The 18,762-nt window shown below is 50.5% G+C and overlaps 1 protein-coding gene across 1 annotated transcript; it reads left to right on the top strand.

Moving 5' to 3' along the window:
* Positions 1-315: 315 nt before the first annotated feature.
* LOC132243690 (olfactory receptor 2G3-like) lies at positions 316-13,580 on the top strand. The gene is made up of 2 exons (XM_059714082.1): positions 316-930; positions 12,586-13,580. The coding sequence occupies exons 1-2, from the start codon at positions 316-318 to the stop codon at positions 13,525-13,527; spliced, it is 1,557 nt and encodes a 518-aa protein (XP_059570065.1). The 3' UTR covers positions 13,528-13,580.
* Positions 13,581-18,762: the final 5,182 nt, after the last annotated feature.

The following is an 18,762-nucleotide window of genomic DNA, read 5'->3' on the forward strand; positions in this document are numbered from 1 at the left end:
ACCCCCTGTAGGGCACATGTAGCCCATAAACCAAAATTTGGACAGTCCTATTGTAGACATTGTCACATCATTTCCTGTACTTGCTACCATTTTCTAGTCATGGATTGTACCTACCAACGCTCACAAACCCACCCCTCCAGCCTTTTCCAGATCTACTCAGTGGCAGTGTAGCTACTCTATGCTCAGTGAGCTGCACACCCCCCCTGGATTCACACACACTAGAAATTGCCAGTCACTATCCAATCCCTGTTATCACCAACCTCCTGCCTGGCTGAAGGGTCTTTGTCACCCTTCCTATTTCTGTACCTACAGGTGATGTACAGTAAAGCAGCATGGGGGAATCAGCACAAAGAAAACCAGAGTACTACCGAGGAATTCATCCTGCTGGGGATGTCTGATCAACCACAGTTGGAGCTGCTGCTGTTTGTGCTTCTTTTCATCGGTTACATGATGACACTGCTTGGGAATGTCACCATCATTGTCGTCTCCCGGCTGGACCCCCGTCTCCACACTCCCATGTACTTCTTCCTCAGCAACCTCTCCTTCCTCGACATCTGCTACACCACCAGCGTTGGCCCCCAGATGCTGGTGAACTTCCTCAGTGCACGCAAGGCCATCTCCTGGGGTGGCTGTGTGGCCCAGCTCTACATCTCCCTTGGCCTGGGTTCCACAGAGTGCCTTTTGCTGGCAGTCATGGCCTATGATCGCTACGCTGCTGTCTGCCAGCCCCTGCGCTACGTGACAATTATCAGCCATCACCGCTGCCTGCTCATGGCTGCTAGTTCCTGGCTTGGTGGTCTGGTCAATTCACTGGCACAGACAGTGCTAACTATACAGCTGCCACGGTGTGGTCGGAACCATATTGATCACATCTTCTGCGAGTTGCCCGCCCTGCTCAAGCTGGTCTGTGCTGACACTTCTATTATTGAGGCTGAGCAATTCTCTCTCAGTTTGATCTTCCTGGTGATGCCTGTGAGCCTCATCCTGGTCTCCTACAGCTACATTGGTGCTGCTGTGATAAGGATTGGCTCGGCTGAGGCCAGGCGCAAGGCCTTCAACACCTGCACCTCCCACCTGGCTGTGGTGTCGCTCTTCTATGGCACGGCCATCTACATGTACCTGCAGACTCCCTCCAAGGGTCAGGGCAAGATTGTCTCCCTGTTCTACACAATGGTCACCCCAATGCTGAACCCCCTGATCTACACACTGAGGAACAAGGAGGTACATGGAGCCCTGAGGAGACTGCTTTGGAGAAAGTCAGGCCTTATAGGATGGGGTTAGTCAATCGACCTGTAACCCTCTGTTCCCTATACCGTGTGAAGCATTTCCCTTCCTTCCATTTCTAGCCCCAAAATATCCCATTCCTTTTTAATTTCTTCAATCCTTCAAGTTTCTTCTATGTCCTGTGACCCATTATATGAAATAAGAAAATTATCAAAATGTTTGTTTTTCATCTAAAAACAAAGGGCATTGATACACATACTTTTGTCTACTCCTATGCTTCAGAAATCCAGTATGTTAGAGCAGACTTGGTTAATCAAGTCTGCCCTGCATGCAAGCTGACAGACCCGGAGTTGTGTCACATACGTTTGTATAAAACACCTGTGACGTGTTTTAGTTCAAAGGCTCACCACCACCCTTTTCTGTGTGCTGACACTCACTTCACTGTTTATGCACGTGCACATGCCCCAGCACTGGGCACTTTTCAAAGTAGCTGCTATTGTGGCACATGAATGTGTAAAACTGCCCATTGTTTCTGCCCCCATGATAATAAGGCATTGTGACCACAAGCCTGTTCTCCTTCTCATGTGACTCTGGCAGGCTGCATAGGGTGCCTGCCAGTTTAAGGGGAGATGCAGCCGGAGTACCTGGCTGCATGTGGGCCCAGAGCTAATTATGGGATAATCTAACCCAGGGAGTCAGCAGGGGGTGACCAGGGCTGATGTGAGGGATTCATCTGACCCAGAAGGAGAGCTGGGATGAAGGCAGATATAAGCCCAGGCCCTGAGAAGGGCTGCAGCTCCAGAAGGAGGGGAATATTTGAGGTAGTCTGCAGGTTTGGGAACTAAAGGGGTGGAGGAGGTTCCTAGAGACTCAGGAAGGGCCCTGGGTGAGCCCAGAGAAAGGAGCTAAATGTATGGCGCCTATTGTGGAGTCTGGGTGAGGCTAGAGGGCCAAGTGAAAGGGACACATTGTAGGGTCTGGGTGTGCCCAGAGAAAGGGGCCAAGTATGTAGGACCTGATGAAGGGTCTGGGGCCTAGAAAGAATCCATGAGCATCAGGCCTGACGAGGGATCCAGGGGACAGAGACATGCCGAGTGTCCTGATGAGTTTCCTTGGGCCCAAAGAGCAGAGCTAAGTGTAAGGGAACTATTGAAGGGTCTGTGGGGGGGTGGTCCAGCGGGATCAGGGAATGAGAGAGCTAGGGCCAGGAGGTTGAGGAGAGACCACTGCAGAGACTGCTGGACCTGGGGGAGCCTGGAGATCTTAACTGGCCTGAGGCAGGACCAGGGCCTTGAAATGGATAGGCTGAAGGTCCATGTGTGACCACAACCTGAAAGCAACAGGATCAAGGAGACTGTGATCCGGCTATGGTGGTGCCACCCTTGTTATGCAGGGTCCAAAGGAGAAAGTGAGAACAGCAGCCCTGAGGGTGAGAGTGGACACAGCAAGGAGAACAGGACCTGAGGCTGAGAGCAAGCCCACAGAGAGAGCTGGAGCTTAGAGGAAGGGGAACCAGAAGTGGGACCAAAAGGGTCCAGTGGCAGCAGGAAAAGAGTGGGATCAGAGGTGTCCGGAGTCCCAGAGAGAGAACAGGAAAGTGGGACCAGAAGTATTCAGGGAGAGACCGCGGGGTCTGGGAGCTCAGAGAGGGACTGAGTGGGAGACTGAGGGCTCTGAGGGCCCAGCGAGGAGCTGACAGAAAGACGAAGAGCTCTGAGGGCCCAGGGGAGGGCTGTTTGTGTAATGAGAAAACAGCCATGAGGATGACACCTGTGTGGCTTGGGACATGCAGTAGGGACAGCTTGGAATCATGCAATTAGCCCATGAAATACAGACCACAAACACCAGGAGGTCATTAAATTAAGATGAGGGCAGCCTCCTACATCTTAAATAACCATTTTACATCAAGGCATGGCAGGGAAGAAAGGCAAACTGCCCACAGAACATGGTAAAGGGAAATATTGTCAGCCTTCAGGGGCTCCATGGTGACCACTGGGGATGGTACCTGTGACAATGACTATGTCCAGATGTGGCACGACCTCACACCAGGCCTCTCACCACACGGTGGGAATTCTACTTCAGCCTGAGAGATGTGTTTTTAGGCTGCTGAGACTGCTATAGCATGCAGGCTATTATTAACCTATCCAGAGCCAGCTACCACATGCCACAGGATGATCTTATTTGACCCTGCATTTTCCACCTGACGTTTTGTAACCAGTAAGAAGGGCATTTGCATTGTAAGAATGAGGCCTCACTACAGGCTCAGGAGGATCTGAAGCCACATCTGCCCTGTAACCTGTCCTGAATGTGAAGTAGGCAGAGCTGAGAAGCTCCTCTGCTCCTCCAGCTGTAGTTGGCTTACACAGAAGGGAGGGTTGCAAGAGTCCTGGAACCCAAAGCTGTGTCTACATGAAGCACATCTACTGTGTTCCCAATAACGCAATGACTCCAAGATCTCTTTTTGCCACCGTTTTGACAAGAAGGGTGTTCCCCAGCCTATGGGTGTGTTGCTGGTTCCTTCTCCCTAGATGCAGCCCCTTGCACTTGTCTGCGGTGAATTCCATCCTATTCTCATCTGCCCACCTCTGTAATTTGTCTAGAGTTTGTCTAAGTTGGAAGGGATGTCACCATTATCCAAGGTCATCTGGTCCAACCACCTGCATGAATGCATGACTGCTACTTCTTAATCATCCCTGTCTAATTATACTTATCCAGCCTCTGAGTCAAAACCTCCGAAGAAGGAGATCCCACAAGTTTTCCAGGCAGTCTATTCCACTTACCTCTGTCTGTGTTGAGCTCATTCTGTTGTTCCTAGTGCAGCCGTAATATTCCTAGCCCCACCCTGTTGGCTTAAAAATGGTATTAAAGGTCTGTGTTTTTGGAAATTTGCTTATAAGTATTTATATGTATTATAAGGGTTCAAGATGGGCAGCAGGGGTTAAATGGATTTCTAAAGAGCATGGGAGACACACGCAGCTTCTCATGGCCCTGAAAACAGACAGGCTGTCTAGCACAACAAGGCCAATGGATGGACACGGCCTGAGAACTGAGCGGGCCATGCCATAACACGAGATCACAGCTTTCAAGGCAGACAGGTTTTCTAACACAACAAGGAGACACAGCCTGGGAACCAAAGTAGTATGTACCATACTGTCCCATAACACAAGGTAAGGGACACCAGCTACAAGGTCCCAGAAAGCAGGGGGCCTGAGTCCCGGTTTTGGAGAAAAGACCAAATTAGGAGTAGGCCCAGAAGACTATGTGGATGTGTCACCACAGAGAGACAGCCAACCAGAGATAGCCACAGATGAAGAGTCATCAAGGGGGAAGGAGAATACATAAGCAGAGACTCTAGATTAACAAAGGGTCCCTCCCTGTTCTTTCTCATCCCTTCCCGTTTCTCCTCCTTCTCCTCCCTGAAAGGGGTCCCCATCCCCGTCCTCCAGGAAGGGTCCCTGAGGTCAGCATGGACCGAGGGCATACCAGCCACCCATCTCATGCACCCCACTGGAGGGGGGCTGTGGGCCTCGGTATCCCACTTTCAGGCTACTGACACCTAAGAGAAAGTGCCTCAGATTGGAGCCTGCGTCCTGACCAGACGTACTTTGATGACATCTCTACAACTGGTGGATAGAGAATTGCTTGATTGTTTGAGTTGTTGCTTTTCTGTTCTTACTGGATATCAATAAACTCACCTATTATCAACTGGCAGGTGTTGTGGTCGGTCTGAGGGTTGTGCTCGCCCGGAAGAAAGATATAGGAGCTGTGTTCCTAAAATCCAGTGTCAACACACCCCATAGTTTAAAATCCCAGTCACTTGTGGGGACATGTAGACTTCAACTGTGCAAGAGGGACTAAGTGGAACTGGAGGCAATATAGGACACCTCTCTCGATCTGTTCCCCATCCCCTGTTTCTGTTCTTATGGAGGACTAGAAACACCCCCGTCAGCTGCCCAAATAAAAAGGCAACAAACCAGTCTCTCATTTATTCTGTAATTGCTCTGCCTTCAGAATTTATCTAAAAATGGAAAGATGCCTACTCAAGAAGCACTGCAGTGGTCCCATAGATGCACATGTTTGATGATTCAAAGTGGTCAAACAGAGAGAGTGCCCAGGTCATACTGAAAATCAAGTAGACACAGTATTGAGTTTGGCAAAAACCATGGGACTTAAATCAATTATAACTTTTGTTGTCTCTTGCTTTGCTCCCCCAGTCCCAGGCCTAACCTGGGAGACAGCCTCCCTCATGTCTCACCACACCCCTGTCCTCCAGCTCACAATATCCCTGCTGGCTCCTTACTTCTTCCTGCCCTGTTCCTGCATCCATTCCCTGGGTCCTTAGATCCCCTGCTGCTCCATGCTTAGCCATGGAAGAATCACCGTGGTCACCCTTGGTTGGTACCAGGGATGTTTATGAGGCAGGAATCAACATCTGTGACTTCAGTGGGGTCACTCTTCTTGAAGGGAGAAGAAAATTTCTCTTAATTACTTTGGCAGGGTAACTCTGAGTCAACAGTGGGATGACTGAGGCAATATCTCCAATTTCTTCCAAAAGGGTGACACTGGATCAAGATTTGGATGACTGACGGTAAGATACATGGGGCAGCATGAAATGGTTCATTTGTGTGCAGTAGCATTCCCTAATTCATATATAAATTACTGATTTGCATGAATAAATAAGAAACTCCTCCTAAAAGCAGAATGAACCACACCTGTCCACCAGGTATGTTGCTCTGAAGTTGAGGGGTGGGGGTGCCCTACTGAACACTGGACTAAAAGGATCCTGGCCACATCCACTAGGGCAGGGGTGGGCAAAATGCGGCCCGTGGGCCAGATGCGGCCCACCAAGTCATTCCAACTGGCCCGCGAAGCCCCTAAAAAAATTTAGAAAATGAATAGTTATCTGCTCTTGGCTGCCTGTCATGCAGCCCTTGATGGCTTGCCAAAACTCAATAACCAGCCCTCTACCCAAAATAATTGCCTACCTCTATATTCCTGTTCATTTCTCCAAGCCCGCCTCCTCTCCTGAGACTTGAATTCACATTCAGTTGGGTTCCTTCTGGATTCACTTCAGTTCATTTCTGAACTGCGCACACAAACTTTACAATGATCTGCCTGCACTTTCCATGGGGCTCCTCAGAGGCTGCAGCACAAACAGGACATGTATTTAATAAGACCCAGGTATTTCCTCGGTTCTCTCCAGGCACAGCAGGTGCCAAGATGCTTACAATGCCCACCAACAGCAGCCTAATGAGGAATCAGGGGTATCAGCACCTCCAATTCAGGCTCACATCTGCTGGGCCTGCTTGTGCAAGGCATCCACCAAAATCTCCTTTGTTCAAGTCAGGTGAGGGAGGGCCCAGCATGGAGTCACTCAGGGGCATGTCACACACAGCCCAGGGCTTTCCTGACAGGGCTGGAAACAGGGAGAAAGAAAAATCCAGCCCAGGCCAGAGCACCGGCATACTCGGATCAATGCTTGACCTCCCACCTTAGCCAAAGTCTCACGAGCCAGCTAACCTAATTTGCTCTATCTCTTTGTTGCAGCTCAGGCACCAGACAGGTTTAGGGCATCCAAAATGTTTGCAAGATATCACTGGCCACCTAGCCCAGTACTCCACACCCTTCCTTATGCACATTCTCTGGCCAAATGGACAGCTACCCACTTCATACAACAGTATAGCATTGGCCACTTACTTTATTACTCACTACTTCTGGACAACCGATCAGTGGCCAGAATCCAAGAATTAAACAAGCTTTGCTGTAAGTTGATTGATTGGCCAGCTAGTGCAGCACATATCCTACTTAACCATGGGTCCGCAACCAGTTTAGTGCAGCAGGATGCCATGGGCTGCTACTCCCCTCCTCAGTTTCCAAGCTGGGTGATGCCACCATCACCTCCATCCTTCATGGCACAAGCACCTGATTCCTAACCCTGACACCCGGGGTGTAAAGGCACGGGGCTGAATTTGTTGGTGATGGTAGGCACCTGCTCCAGGAGAAGAGGGGGAGTAGAGAGGAGGGCTGTGGAGGTGAGGTGCTGAAGAGCAGGGCAGCACTACAACACAGGATAACAAAGCAGCACACACTGTGCCAAACTGCATGCAGCTTATCACCTGTGCTACCACAGGCCAGTCCCAATCTTTTTACAGGCCAACATTAATGTACATATATTTATCACACTGTATGCTGCATACAAGTGCCGCTACAGGGTACCCACCTCTAGAGGCCTATTAGTGCCTATGCCCTCCAGTTTCCCCCATATTCAGTAGTCTCTTCTGCCACGTCTTGAAGTCAACATTAATAATGGAGACTGCACGGAGGGCAGGGCACCCTTTCAAAGAGGCAGGCCTTGTCTGCTCCAAGGTTTCTCCCCTTCCCCCAGCTTCATCTGGAATTGAGCCCTTGCTGAGCCCTTTAGCTCAATGCTCTCTATTCAGGGACACCAGCTCCTGGCCTCAGGTTCCAGCACCCCCAATATCTGCTATGTAGGCAGCTATGGGCTTTGGCTCCAGTTTTTCCCTTGCCACTTCCTGCCTGATAGGGGAAGCTCGACCTCATGTGGTCACAGAGCATACTTTAACCCCCCGGATTCACAGTCCAGGCTCGACCTCATGTGGCCACAGCACCTACTCTACTCATTATCCCCTGCCCACTCAGTGCAGTTTCATGTTTAGGGTGTCCCCAGTCACCCCCTATCACTGTTCTCCACCTCCCCTACAGCCACAATCCAGCTCTCCAGAGAAAACAAGAACTACAAAATACAAGCACCAGACCCAGTTCAAAGGACTGTCCCACACAGGGCTCCCCATGCCCCTAGGTGGTGGGCTCCAAGTAGACAGGAAAACAAAACAGGAAGTGCCCAGGGTGCTCAGCTTGCTTCCTTGCAGAGCCCCCAGCTTCGCTTCACTCAGGGCTGCCTCCTGAGTCCTCTCACCACCGTCTGCACTCCGGTCCTAACACCTCTCAGAGAAGGTCCCATCCCTGGAGGCTTCCACAGCCAGATGACCACCTTGGCTTGAGGCTTGGGCTTGTACAGGGCTTGCTGGGTCACAAGACCCCTCTACTTCTGCCCCTGGGCCATCAGGCTCTGCCTGCACCTGGACCCCATGGCCATCTTGCTTCAGGCTCCCCTGCTTGTGAGTTTGCCTGTGGTGTCACCAAAGGGGCAGAAGCAGGAGAGATACAGAGATGAAGCAGAAGGAAATGAGAGCAGAGGGGGGACTCAGAAGAAAGGACTGGGAAACCAGGAGGAAGGGACCTCTACCAGGGATCAGATGCACTGGCAAACACACAAAACATGAGAGGACAAGGTTGAATGTGGTGGATGATGGAGAGGAGAAGGCCCAGACACCCCTGGACAACCATTCCCATTCTGGTAACGGGTTGGGGCCGATGAAAAGAGTCCAGGAATCTGGAAATCCAGCGCTGCACTGCTCTAACCATTACACCCCACTCTCCTCTCACACAAGGGAGATTCCCGGAGTCCAGAGTCTCAGCCGCACCCTCTGGTCCCCAGTTCCTCCCATGCTCAGCTCCTCGCTCTCACTTCCACACAGCTCCACTACGCATTGATTTTAGCCCTGCGCTCAGAACAGGGAAACAGGCTAACAACTTTCCCAGCTCATCTCATAGCCATGTAACGACAAGAGACAGCAGAGCAGCTTGACGCCCATGGCGGCAGCAACACAAAGGACAGCACCAGATGCCTCCGTGCCAATGGTGATGGGTGGTCAGCCACCGCTGTGCCGGTGACTGTATTTGGTGCCCTCAACAAAAGGGACCTCTGGTCACCCACACTGTTTTCCCATGCCCTTCTGTTGAAAAGGACAGGTCTGGGCAGCCATCCACATGCTGCTGGGTCTGGGTTGCTTTTACAAATGACAAGGCAGGGCTGCGAGCTGCGAAAAGAGACCTGGAACCAGGGGGAGCCTGTGATGGGGCAGGACCCATATGCTCCGCACAGCGCTGTGACCACATGTGGGAAAGGCCCGAGGGTGAGAGGTCACTTCCCCGGTGCTCCCTCGGGGGGTCCCGCTGTTGCAGGAATCTCATGCTGTATTTTGGATGTAGCTCCCCCCGGCTCCATGCCTGCTCCCAGCCAAGTGCCCAATGCCAGGCACAGCTTCAGCTTCCATTCATGCTTTGCTCCACCCCTTCCTCCTCCCTCCCCTTGCCCCCTCCCCTTAACAGCCATGGCCTTTAGAGCTAGGGATTGTGAGCTGTAGATGGGAGGCAAGCACAGCCAAAGACATGGAGCTTCAGACCTGAGCTTGTGTCTCTGCAGGACACAGACCAGGTCTGTGAGCCCAAAGACAGCAGGTCTAGGCTGCAGCAGGGCACATGGCCTTGTAGACATATGGGCCACTCACTCCTGCATCCACTCCCCACCTGCAGACCTTTCCAACTCATGCTTCTTAGCTTTCTGCATATTTCTATCTCCCAATTTGTCCCCTACTTTGTCTCTCTATATATACTCGTCTCTAACCAATTCTCTCTGTTCACACTTGTGTCCTCTCACTTGTCATTCTCTCTCCTGTAACCAATTTCTTATCCATCTCTTTCTCTCCTACTGTATCCTTCTACTTTTAATTGGCCCCTTTAGATCCTTTTCTTTAATCATTTTTTTATCTATACATCAGATTTCTTTCACTTTCCATTTCTTTTTGTTCCCATCCATCCACCTTTTCAGGTCTCCCTTTCTTCATCTGTCAATCAATATGTCTTTTTCTGTCACTTTGTTTTTTTTCTTTTTATTATTTTATCACTCTCCCTCTCTCCTTTTAGAAACATCCACCCATCTCTGTGTTTTTCCTTCTCCGTATTCCCTGCCTGGCAGTGCTGCAGCCACTGTCTCCTTACAGCTGAGTTTATCTCTCTCCATCCTTCTTCATTTCTCCCTCTCACACACACTTTGTCCTGGGCACAGCTGGCATTTCTAATTCTCCCATCACCAGTGTCAATGGTCTCTGAGGAGGCTGTTCCAGCAGAGACAGACTTAGGACACCCCTGCCTGGCAGCAGTGCACTGACACAAAGGTCTGCATTGTCTCCAGATCTCTTACAAAAAACCAAGCCTTGGTACCAGGACCGGGGGACCTCACAACAGGGTGTTGCTGGTTCTGAGGGGCTGCGCTTCTCTCTGACCGAGCCTTCCCCCAAACCACTGGCATGTGAAGCAGCTGTTGCTGCTCTGGACCTCCAGAGCCAGCTTCAAGCAATTCTGCTCCTCTGCACCAGGCAGGACAGCAAGAATTACCCTGCCTATGGTGCCTCAAAGCCATTGCAGCTCCACAACCAGGTGCTTCCATCTCCCTGGCAAGAGAGAGATCAGAGATCATCAATCTGGAGTCTGCCCACAACAACTGAACTACTGGGCACTGTCCAAGAAGGAGAGATTGGGGTGATCAAACCAACACGAAATGGAGGTGAGTCTGAGCAACAGAGGGAAGGGTTCAACATATCCTATGGGGTGAGGACAGGGAAGAGCAGAATGAGTGGAGGTAAAGACTGACCGACTGTCTTGGGCTAACACTGTGATAATGGGAGTGACTGACTGACTGATTAACTAACTAGTTGCTACGTGGCAGGATCTGGGCAGTATGATCACTGAAGCCCCTTGAAAAGTCCAGCACAGGTTGTGTCGTTACTGGATAAGACAAGAGCTAGTCCCAACTGTGCACTTGTATGTTATGGCACCTTTGATCTGGTTGTGCAGAACCTCAGTACGATTACAGGTGGGTTCAGGATTTCCTGCACAGCATCCAGTTGGCAGATCTGGGCATAGAATATTTTCCAGGCTCCTTCTCTGTTCATTGCTCCAATTTTACTTTATTCCTCACAATCTGGCTCTAGGACAGACAGTTGCGGGGTAACACTGAACCTGTACCATGACAAGACTCAGAGGCTCAAGTGAAGCTCTGTAGCCCATTACTGCAGGGTCTATGCATGCACTCAGTGAGAGACGGTCTCCGTCTGAGCTGAGATTAGGATCCTTCTGTGCCAAGCACTACACAGACACATAGGGCGAGGAAGCTCCTACCCCAGCAGAGATGCAGGCCCTGTTTGCTGTGCTTTGCACAGACACCCAGGGAGAAAAAGTCCTTAATTCAATTGAGACAAGGTCACATTGTTTAGGGTGCTTCACAGACAGGTCTGGAGAGAGAAAGAAATTTAACAGTCTAGGTACCCCGATTTAACTAGGTAAGAAGCACAATGGAGAGGGAAAAGGGTTATTATTCAATATTTAAACAAAGAGAATAGGTATATACTCAGAGGGTGCATCTACAAGAAATGCTTACTACACAGTAGCCTAATAACACTGCGCAGGTGTGTTCAGGGCAAAAGCCCTGCTAATACGCTACTGTACAGTCTTATCAGGCTGCTGCACAGTAAGCAGCAATAAAAAAATGCCAGTGCTACTGTGCAGTTGTGTGAGTTACTGAGCATTGAATTAGTACTTGGATAACCAAATACTGAACTTAATGTGTAGTAACTATGGCTCATTAATCAACGTGTAGACATGCCAAGAGAGATGGAGGGACTGGCCAGAGATCATGTAGTGAGTTTGCAGCAGGAAAGGGAACAGAATTCCAGTTTCTTCACTTCTCACCCTAGAATAAGCCACAAAACCACCCGCCCAGACGATCATATTCCAAGTCTATCTGTCACTCACCCTCTCTTTCATGCCTCTCACAAGGTCATCACTTCAACTGAGAAAATTCAGCCAGGCAGCAGTGGCCAAAAACACTCTTGCTTTCTGACTTGGAAGAGCTGTATGAGAGCCAGGGTCTTTCTTGGCACTGCTCCACTCTCTCCCCCTGCATGTCCTGGCTTCTTAGAAAAATTTACAAATCCAGGGAGATCATTAATTAATATGTATCAAAGACATTGATGGGGAAATCCTGTATTTCAGCTTTTCTCCCATCCTATAAAGTGAGCATGGAGGCCCAGCCTGCTGTTGCAGCCAGAGCAGTGGGGGGCACTGCTACTAGCTGCAGGCTCAGGGACTGCAAACTAACCCCTTGTAGGCCGCATGCAGCCCACGAGCCAAAAGTTGGACAGCTTCATTATAGACATGTTCATTTCATCTCTTTCACCTGCCACCATTTCCTAGTAATAGATTCAACAGTGCTACAAATGCCAACAAACCTACCCTTCCAGGCTTTTCCAGAACCACTCACTGGGGGTGTAGCTACTTTCAGCTCATTGAATTGCACTGCCTTCCAGGATTCACGCACACCAGACACTGCCAGTCACACTCCAATCCCTGTTATCACCAACCTCCTGCCTGCCTGAAGGGTCTTTGTCAGCCTTCCTATTTCTGTACCTACAGGCGATGCACAACAAAGCAGCATGGGAGAATCAACATGAAGGAAACCAGAGTACTACTGAGGAATTCATCCTGCTGGGGGTGTCCGATCAACCACAGTTGGAGCTGCTGCTGTTTGTGCTCATTTTAATCAGCTACATGATGACACTGCTTGGGAACATCACCATCATTGTCATCTCCCGGCTGGACCCCCGTCTCCACACACCCATGTACTTCTTCCTCAGCAACCTCTCCTTCCTCGACATCTGCTACACCACCAGCCTTGGCCCCCAGATGCTGGTGAACTTCCTCAGTACGCACAAGTCCATCTCCTGGGGTGGCTGCGTGGCCCAGCTCTACATCTCCCTTGGCCTGGGTGCCACAGAGTGCCTCCTGCTGGCAGTCATGGCCCTCGATCGCTACGCTGCTATCTGCCAGCCCCTGCGCTACATGACAATTATGAGCCATCGCCTCTGCCTGCTCATGGCTGCCAGTTCTTGGTTCGGTGGTCTGGTCAATTCACTGGCACAGACAGTGCTAACTATGCAGCTGCCACGGTGTGGTCGGAACCATATTGATCACATTTTCTGCGAGGTGCCTGCCTTGCTCACGTTGGCCTGCACTGACACTTCCTTCAATGAAGCTGAGCTATTTTCTGTAAGTGTGATGCTCCTGGTGGTGCCTGTGAGCCTCATTCTGATCTCCTACGGCTACATTGGTGCTGCTGTGATGAGGATCCGCTCATCTGAGGGCAGGCACAAAGCCTTCAGCACCTGCACCTCCCACCTGGCTGTGGTGTCTCTCTTCTATGGCCCAGCCATCTACATGTACCTGCAGCCTCCCTCCAAGGGTCAGGGCAAGATTGCCTCCCTGTTCTACACAATGTTCACCCCAATGCTGAACCCCCTGATCTACACACTGAGGAACAAGGAGGTACATGGGGCCCTGAGGAGACTGCTTCGGAGAAAGCCAGGCCTTACAGGTTGGAGTTAGTCAATCAACCTGGGGTCCTGTGTTCCCCATGCCTCCTGCAGCATTTCCCTTCATTCTACTTCTAGCCCCAAAGTATCTCATTCTTTTTACTCTCTTCAGTCCTTCAGGTCTCTTCTGTCTCCTGCGACTGATAATATGAAATCAGAAAATTATCCAAAGGCTTGATTTTCATCTAAAAAGAAAGGTTCTTCACCCAGGGTAATAAGACATTGTGACCCACAGCGTGTTCTTGTGATGTGACTCTGGCAGGCTGCATAGAGCACATGCCAATTTAAGGGGAGATGCTGCTGGAGTAGCAGCCTGCAGGTGGGTCCACAGCTAATTATGGGGTCATTTGACCCACGTAGTCTGCAGGCAGTGGCTAGGGCTGATGGGAGAGATTGATCTGACCCAGGAGGAGAGCTAGGCTTACTGGGATATAAGCCTGCGCCCTGAGCAAGACTGCATGTCCAGAAGGTCAGCATTTGAAGCAACATTTGAGGCAGTCTGGAGGTCTGGGAGGGAACTAAAGGGGTGGCAGAGGGTCCTAGGGACTCAGGAAGGGGTCTGGGTGAGGCCAGAGATATGGGCATGTGTGTGGGGTTGGGGTAAGCCCAAAGAGAGGAGCTAAGTGTATGGTGTATTGTGGGGTCTGGGTGAGCCTAGTTAGAAGAGCCAACTGTATGGGACCTATTGTGGGTCGAGGTGAGACTAGAAAGAGGGACCAAGTGTATGGGACCTATTTTGGGGTCTGGGCGAGCCCAGAGAGATGGGCAAGTTGGGGTGGGGGAGGGGCACACACACACACACACACACACACACACACACACACACCCCCACACACCCCCCTCAGGTGTGTTGGGGTGCAATGGACATGCATGCACGCACAGAACTCAGGCCTAATGAGGTGTCCAGGGGAGAGAGAGAGGCCAAGTGTGAAGGATGTGATGAGGTTGGGCAGGGTCCAAAGGGGAAAGTGAGAACAGAGCCCTGATGCTGAGAGTGGACCCAACAAGGAGAACAGGACCTGAGGATGAGAGCAAGCCCACAGAGAGAGCTGGAGCTTAGAGAAAGTGGAACCAGAAGTGGGACCACAAGGATCCAGAGGCAGCAGGAAGATAGTGGAATCAGAGGTGTCCAGAGGCCCAGGAAGGGGCCAGGAAAGAGTGAGAGTAGAAAGGATCAGAGAAAGTGTGGGACCAGAAGGATCCAGGGATCCAAGGATCCAGGGAGAGAGCAAGGGGCCTGGAAGCTCAGAGAGGGGCCGAGTGAGAGACTGAGGGGTCTGAGGGCCCAGCGAGGAGCTAACAGAAAGACCAAAAGCTCTGAGGGCCCAGGGGAGGGCTGTGTGTGCAATGAGAGAACAGCCATGAGGATGACATCTGCGAGGCCTGGGGTGTGGTGTAGGGGTAGATTGGAGTCACACAATTAGCCCATAAAGTGCAGACTACAAACACCAGGTGGTCATTACATTCAGAGACGGGCAGCCTCACACAACCTACATAACAATTTTACATCAAGGTGTAGCAGGCGAGAAGGGCAAACTGCCCTCCAGGGGCTTCACAGCAACCGCTGGAGATGATACCCTGTGGTCAGAGGTGTCCAAAGGCCCAGAGGTGTCCAAGGAAAGTGCAGGAGCCAGAAATGTCCATGGAGAGACTGACGGGCCTGGCAGCCCAGATTGGGTTCATGTGGGAGACTAAGGGGAGGTGCTGAGGGAAAGACAGAGATCTGAGGGCCCAGCCATTGAATGTAAAGGTCATAAACAATGCCTGGACTAGGACTGCTTTTCTACCAAACCAAGGACCTCTTCCTGTGGCTAAAGATTCAGGCTCCCTCTTGCATGCTCTTCCAGTTTTATGACTCTTGCATCCTTTTTCTCACAGTCAGTTAGTTTCAGCAGGAGGGGCGGTGCTCTCAGCTCTGCACAGGCCATGGTTTGGGGCTTCTGGCACTATTATGAGAATTGGGAGGTGAGAATCTTAGACTCAGAGGCTTTCAGTATGGAAAGCAGAAGCATAAGACAGGGTTATGGTAGAGGTCTATAAAATCATGAGGGGTATGAATCAAGTGAGTAGGGAACTGTTGTTCACCAAGTCCGGGAACAATAGAAGTAAGGGACACCTGCTGAAATTAGTAGGTGACAGGTTTACAACTAACAAGGGAAAGTTCCTTTTTATGCAATGTGAAGATAACTTGGAATTCATTGCCACAAGATATGGTGGAGGAAGATAAAACAGCCAGGTTCAAAAAGAGATTGAAGAAATTAATGGATGATGGATGGCTATTGAACAGAATGGCTGGAGACGTTTCCTCGGGCATCTGTAACGCAAAAAGGCCAGGGAGATTATTGATTTGGGGATAGATCCATCTAAAAACGTCTGGTTCAAAGCTCTCCCTGCATAGCACCCACTTCGAGACCGTCAATGACAGGATGTTGGGATAAACAGACCATTACTTAAACCCAGCATGAACACATCATGTTCTCATCCTATGTTGTTAAGTTGGAAGGGATGTCACTGTTATCCAAGGTCACCTGGTCAACCATCTGCATGAATGCATGAATGCTACTTCTTAATCATCCCTGTCTAATTATACTTATCCAGCCTCTGCATCAAAACTGCCAAAGAAGGAGATCCCACTAGGTCTCCAGGCAGTCTATTCCACTTACATTTGTCTGTGTTGAGCTCATTCTCTTGTTCCTAGTGCAGCCGTAACTTTTCCAGCCCCTCCCCATAGCCTCAAATCCCTGTAAAGCTTAGGGAGAGCTAAAGCCTGGCCCACCAATTTCCAGAACAGGTGTCGTAACAAATAGGCCATTACAGGTGAGTGGTACTTCCACTGCTGCCCTCAGCTGAAACTGGATCACAGCGACCTGAACCAGGTGAGGGATCCAGCTATTTTGTGTCTTCTGCACTGAGTGATGGACAATCACTTTTGGTGACATACAGACTTTGACCGTGCAGGAGGGACTAAGCAGAACTAGAGGGAATATAGGACGCCTCTCTCGATCTGTTCCCCATCCCCTGTTTCTGTTCTTTTGGATGACTAGAGACACCCCCATCAGCTGCCCAAATAAAGAGGCAACAAACCAGTCCCTCATTGGTTCTGTTAGTGCTCTACCTTCAGAATGGATCTAGACAAAAATGGAAAGTTGCTTACTCATTTCAAGTGGCACTACAGCGGTCCCATAGATGCACATGTTTCATGACTCAAGGTGGCCAAAAAGAGAGAGTGCCCACGTCATACTGAAAATCAGGTATTCACAACATTGAGTTCAGCAAAAATCATGGGACTTAAATAAATTATAACTTTAACAGTCTGTTGTTTTGCTCGCCCAGTCCCAGGCCTAACCTGGGAGACAGCCTCCATCGTGCCTCACCACACCTCTGTCCTCCAGCTCACAATATCCCTGCTGGCTCCTTACTTCTTCCTGCCCTGTTCCTGCATCCATTCCCTGGGTCCTCAGCCCTCAGACCCCTTGCTGCTCCATGCTTACACATGGAAGAATCACGGTGGTCACCCTTGGTTCATACAAGGGGAATCTGAGGCAGGAGTCAACTGTGATTTCAGCAGGGTCAATCCTTTTCAAGGGAGAAGAGAATTTCCCCTAATTACTTTGGCAGGGTGACTCTGGGTCACCAGTGGGATGACCAAGGCAATATCTCCAATTTCTTCCAAAGGGTGACATTGGATCAAGATTTGGATGAATGAAGGAAAGGTACATGGGGCAGCATTGGCAACACATAGGGGGTGCACACAGGTGCATGTGCACTCCCTGAGATTGGTGGTGCACCCCCTGCAAAAAAGTGGTACCTACAATGCCAGCGATGCCTATGGGTGGTTGCCACTCACCACCCTCCTGCCCTTGCTGCTGACATTGCCAGCAGCATCTGCGGGTGGTCGCCGGCTGCCGGTCAGCACTTACCACGCTCCTGCCATGCCGTGGACAGTGCCATGGCCACCTGTGGGAGCTAACCATTTGCTGCTGCCCTGCTCCTGCTGCCAACAGCGCCAGTTCCACCACCACTTATGGGAGCTAGCTGTGCCCACCCCCAGCCTCCAGTGGCACGCAGCATTCATGTGGGGTAGCATGAAATGGTTCATTTGTGTGCAGCAGCATTCCCTAATTCATATATAAATTCCTGACTTGTGTGGATAAATTAGAAACTCCTCCTAAAAGCAAAATGCACCACACCTGTCCACCATGTGTGTCGCTCTGCAGCTGAGGGGTGGGATGCCCTACTGCACCCTGGACTTGAGGGACACTGGCCACATCCACTAGGGCAATTCTACATTCCCATTCATTTCTGCAGCCCTGATTCCTCTCCTTTGCCCTGAAATTGCATGGAGCTCAGTTCCCTCTGGGTTCACATTGGTTCATTTCTGAACTGGGCATAAAAATCTTTTTATGATCTGCCTGCACTTTCCATGGGTGTCCTCAGAGGCTGCAGGACAAAAAGGAAATGTATTTAATAAGACCCAGGTTCTTTCTAAGCTCTCCCCAAGAAGAGCAGGTGCCAGCATGCTAACAATGCCCGTTGCGCCACAACCTGAGGTCTAATGAGGAGTCAGGGGCACCAGCACCTCCAATTCAGACTCACATCTGCTGGAGAGGCTTGTGAAAGGCATCCACCAAAACCTCCTTTGTTCAAGTCAGGTAAGGGAGGGCCCAGCATGGAGACTCCGCAGAGTCACTCAGGGGAATGTCACACACAGCCCAGGGCTCTCCTGACAGGGCTGGAAACAGGGAGAAAGAAAAATCCAGCCTACGCCAGAGCACCAGCATATTCGGATCAATGCTTGACTTCCCACCTTAGCCAAAGTCTCACGAGCCAGCTAACCTAATTTGCTCTCTCTCTTTGTTGCAGCTCAGGCACCAGACAGGTTTAGGGCATCCAAAATGTTTGCAAGATATCACTGGCCACCTAGCCCAGTACTCCACACCCTTCCTTATGCACATTCTCTGGCCAAATGGACAGCTACCCATGTCGTACAACATTATAGTATTGGCCAGTTACTTTATTACTCACTACTGCTGGACTCTGGATCAGTGGCCAGAAGCCCAAAATCCAACAAGCTTTGCTGCAAGTTGACTGATTCACCAGCTAGTGCAGCACATATTCTACTGAACCATAGGTTTGCAACTAATTTAGTGCAGCAGGCTGCCATGGGCTGCTACTCCCCTCCTCAGTTTCCAAGCTGCGTGATGCCACCATCACCTCCATTCTTCATGGTACAAGCACCTGATTCCTA

The sequence above is a fragment of the Alligator mississippiensis genome, chromosome 11, assembly GCF_030867095.1.
Source record: "Alligator mississippiensis isolate rAllMis1 chromosome 11, rAllMis1, whole genome shotgun sequence".
NCBI classification, from domain to species: Eukaryota; Metazoa; Chordata; order Crocodylia; family Alligatoridae; genus Alligator; species Alligator mississippiensis.

Excerpts from the sequence above, each read along its gene's own strand:
- LOC132243690 (XM_059714082.1), top strand. The coding sequence starts at position 316 with ATGTACAGTAAAGCAGCATGGGGGAATCAGCACAAAGAAAACCAGAGT. Across the intron at positions 931-12,585 it reads CTGACACTTCTATTATTGAG|AATCAACATGAAGGAAACCA; the intron begins GCTGAGCAATTC and ends GCAGCATGGGAG.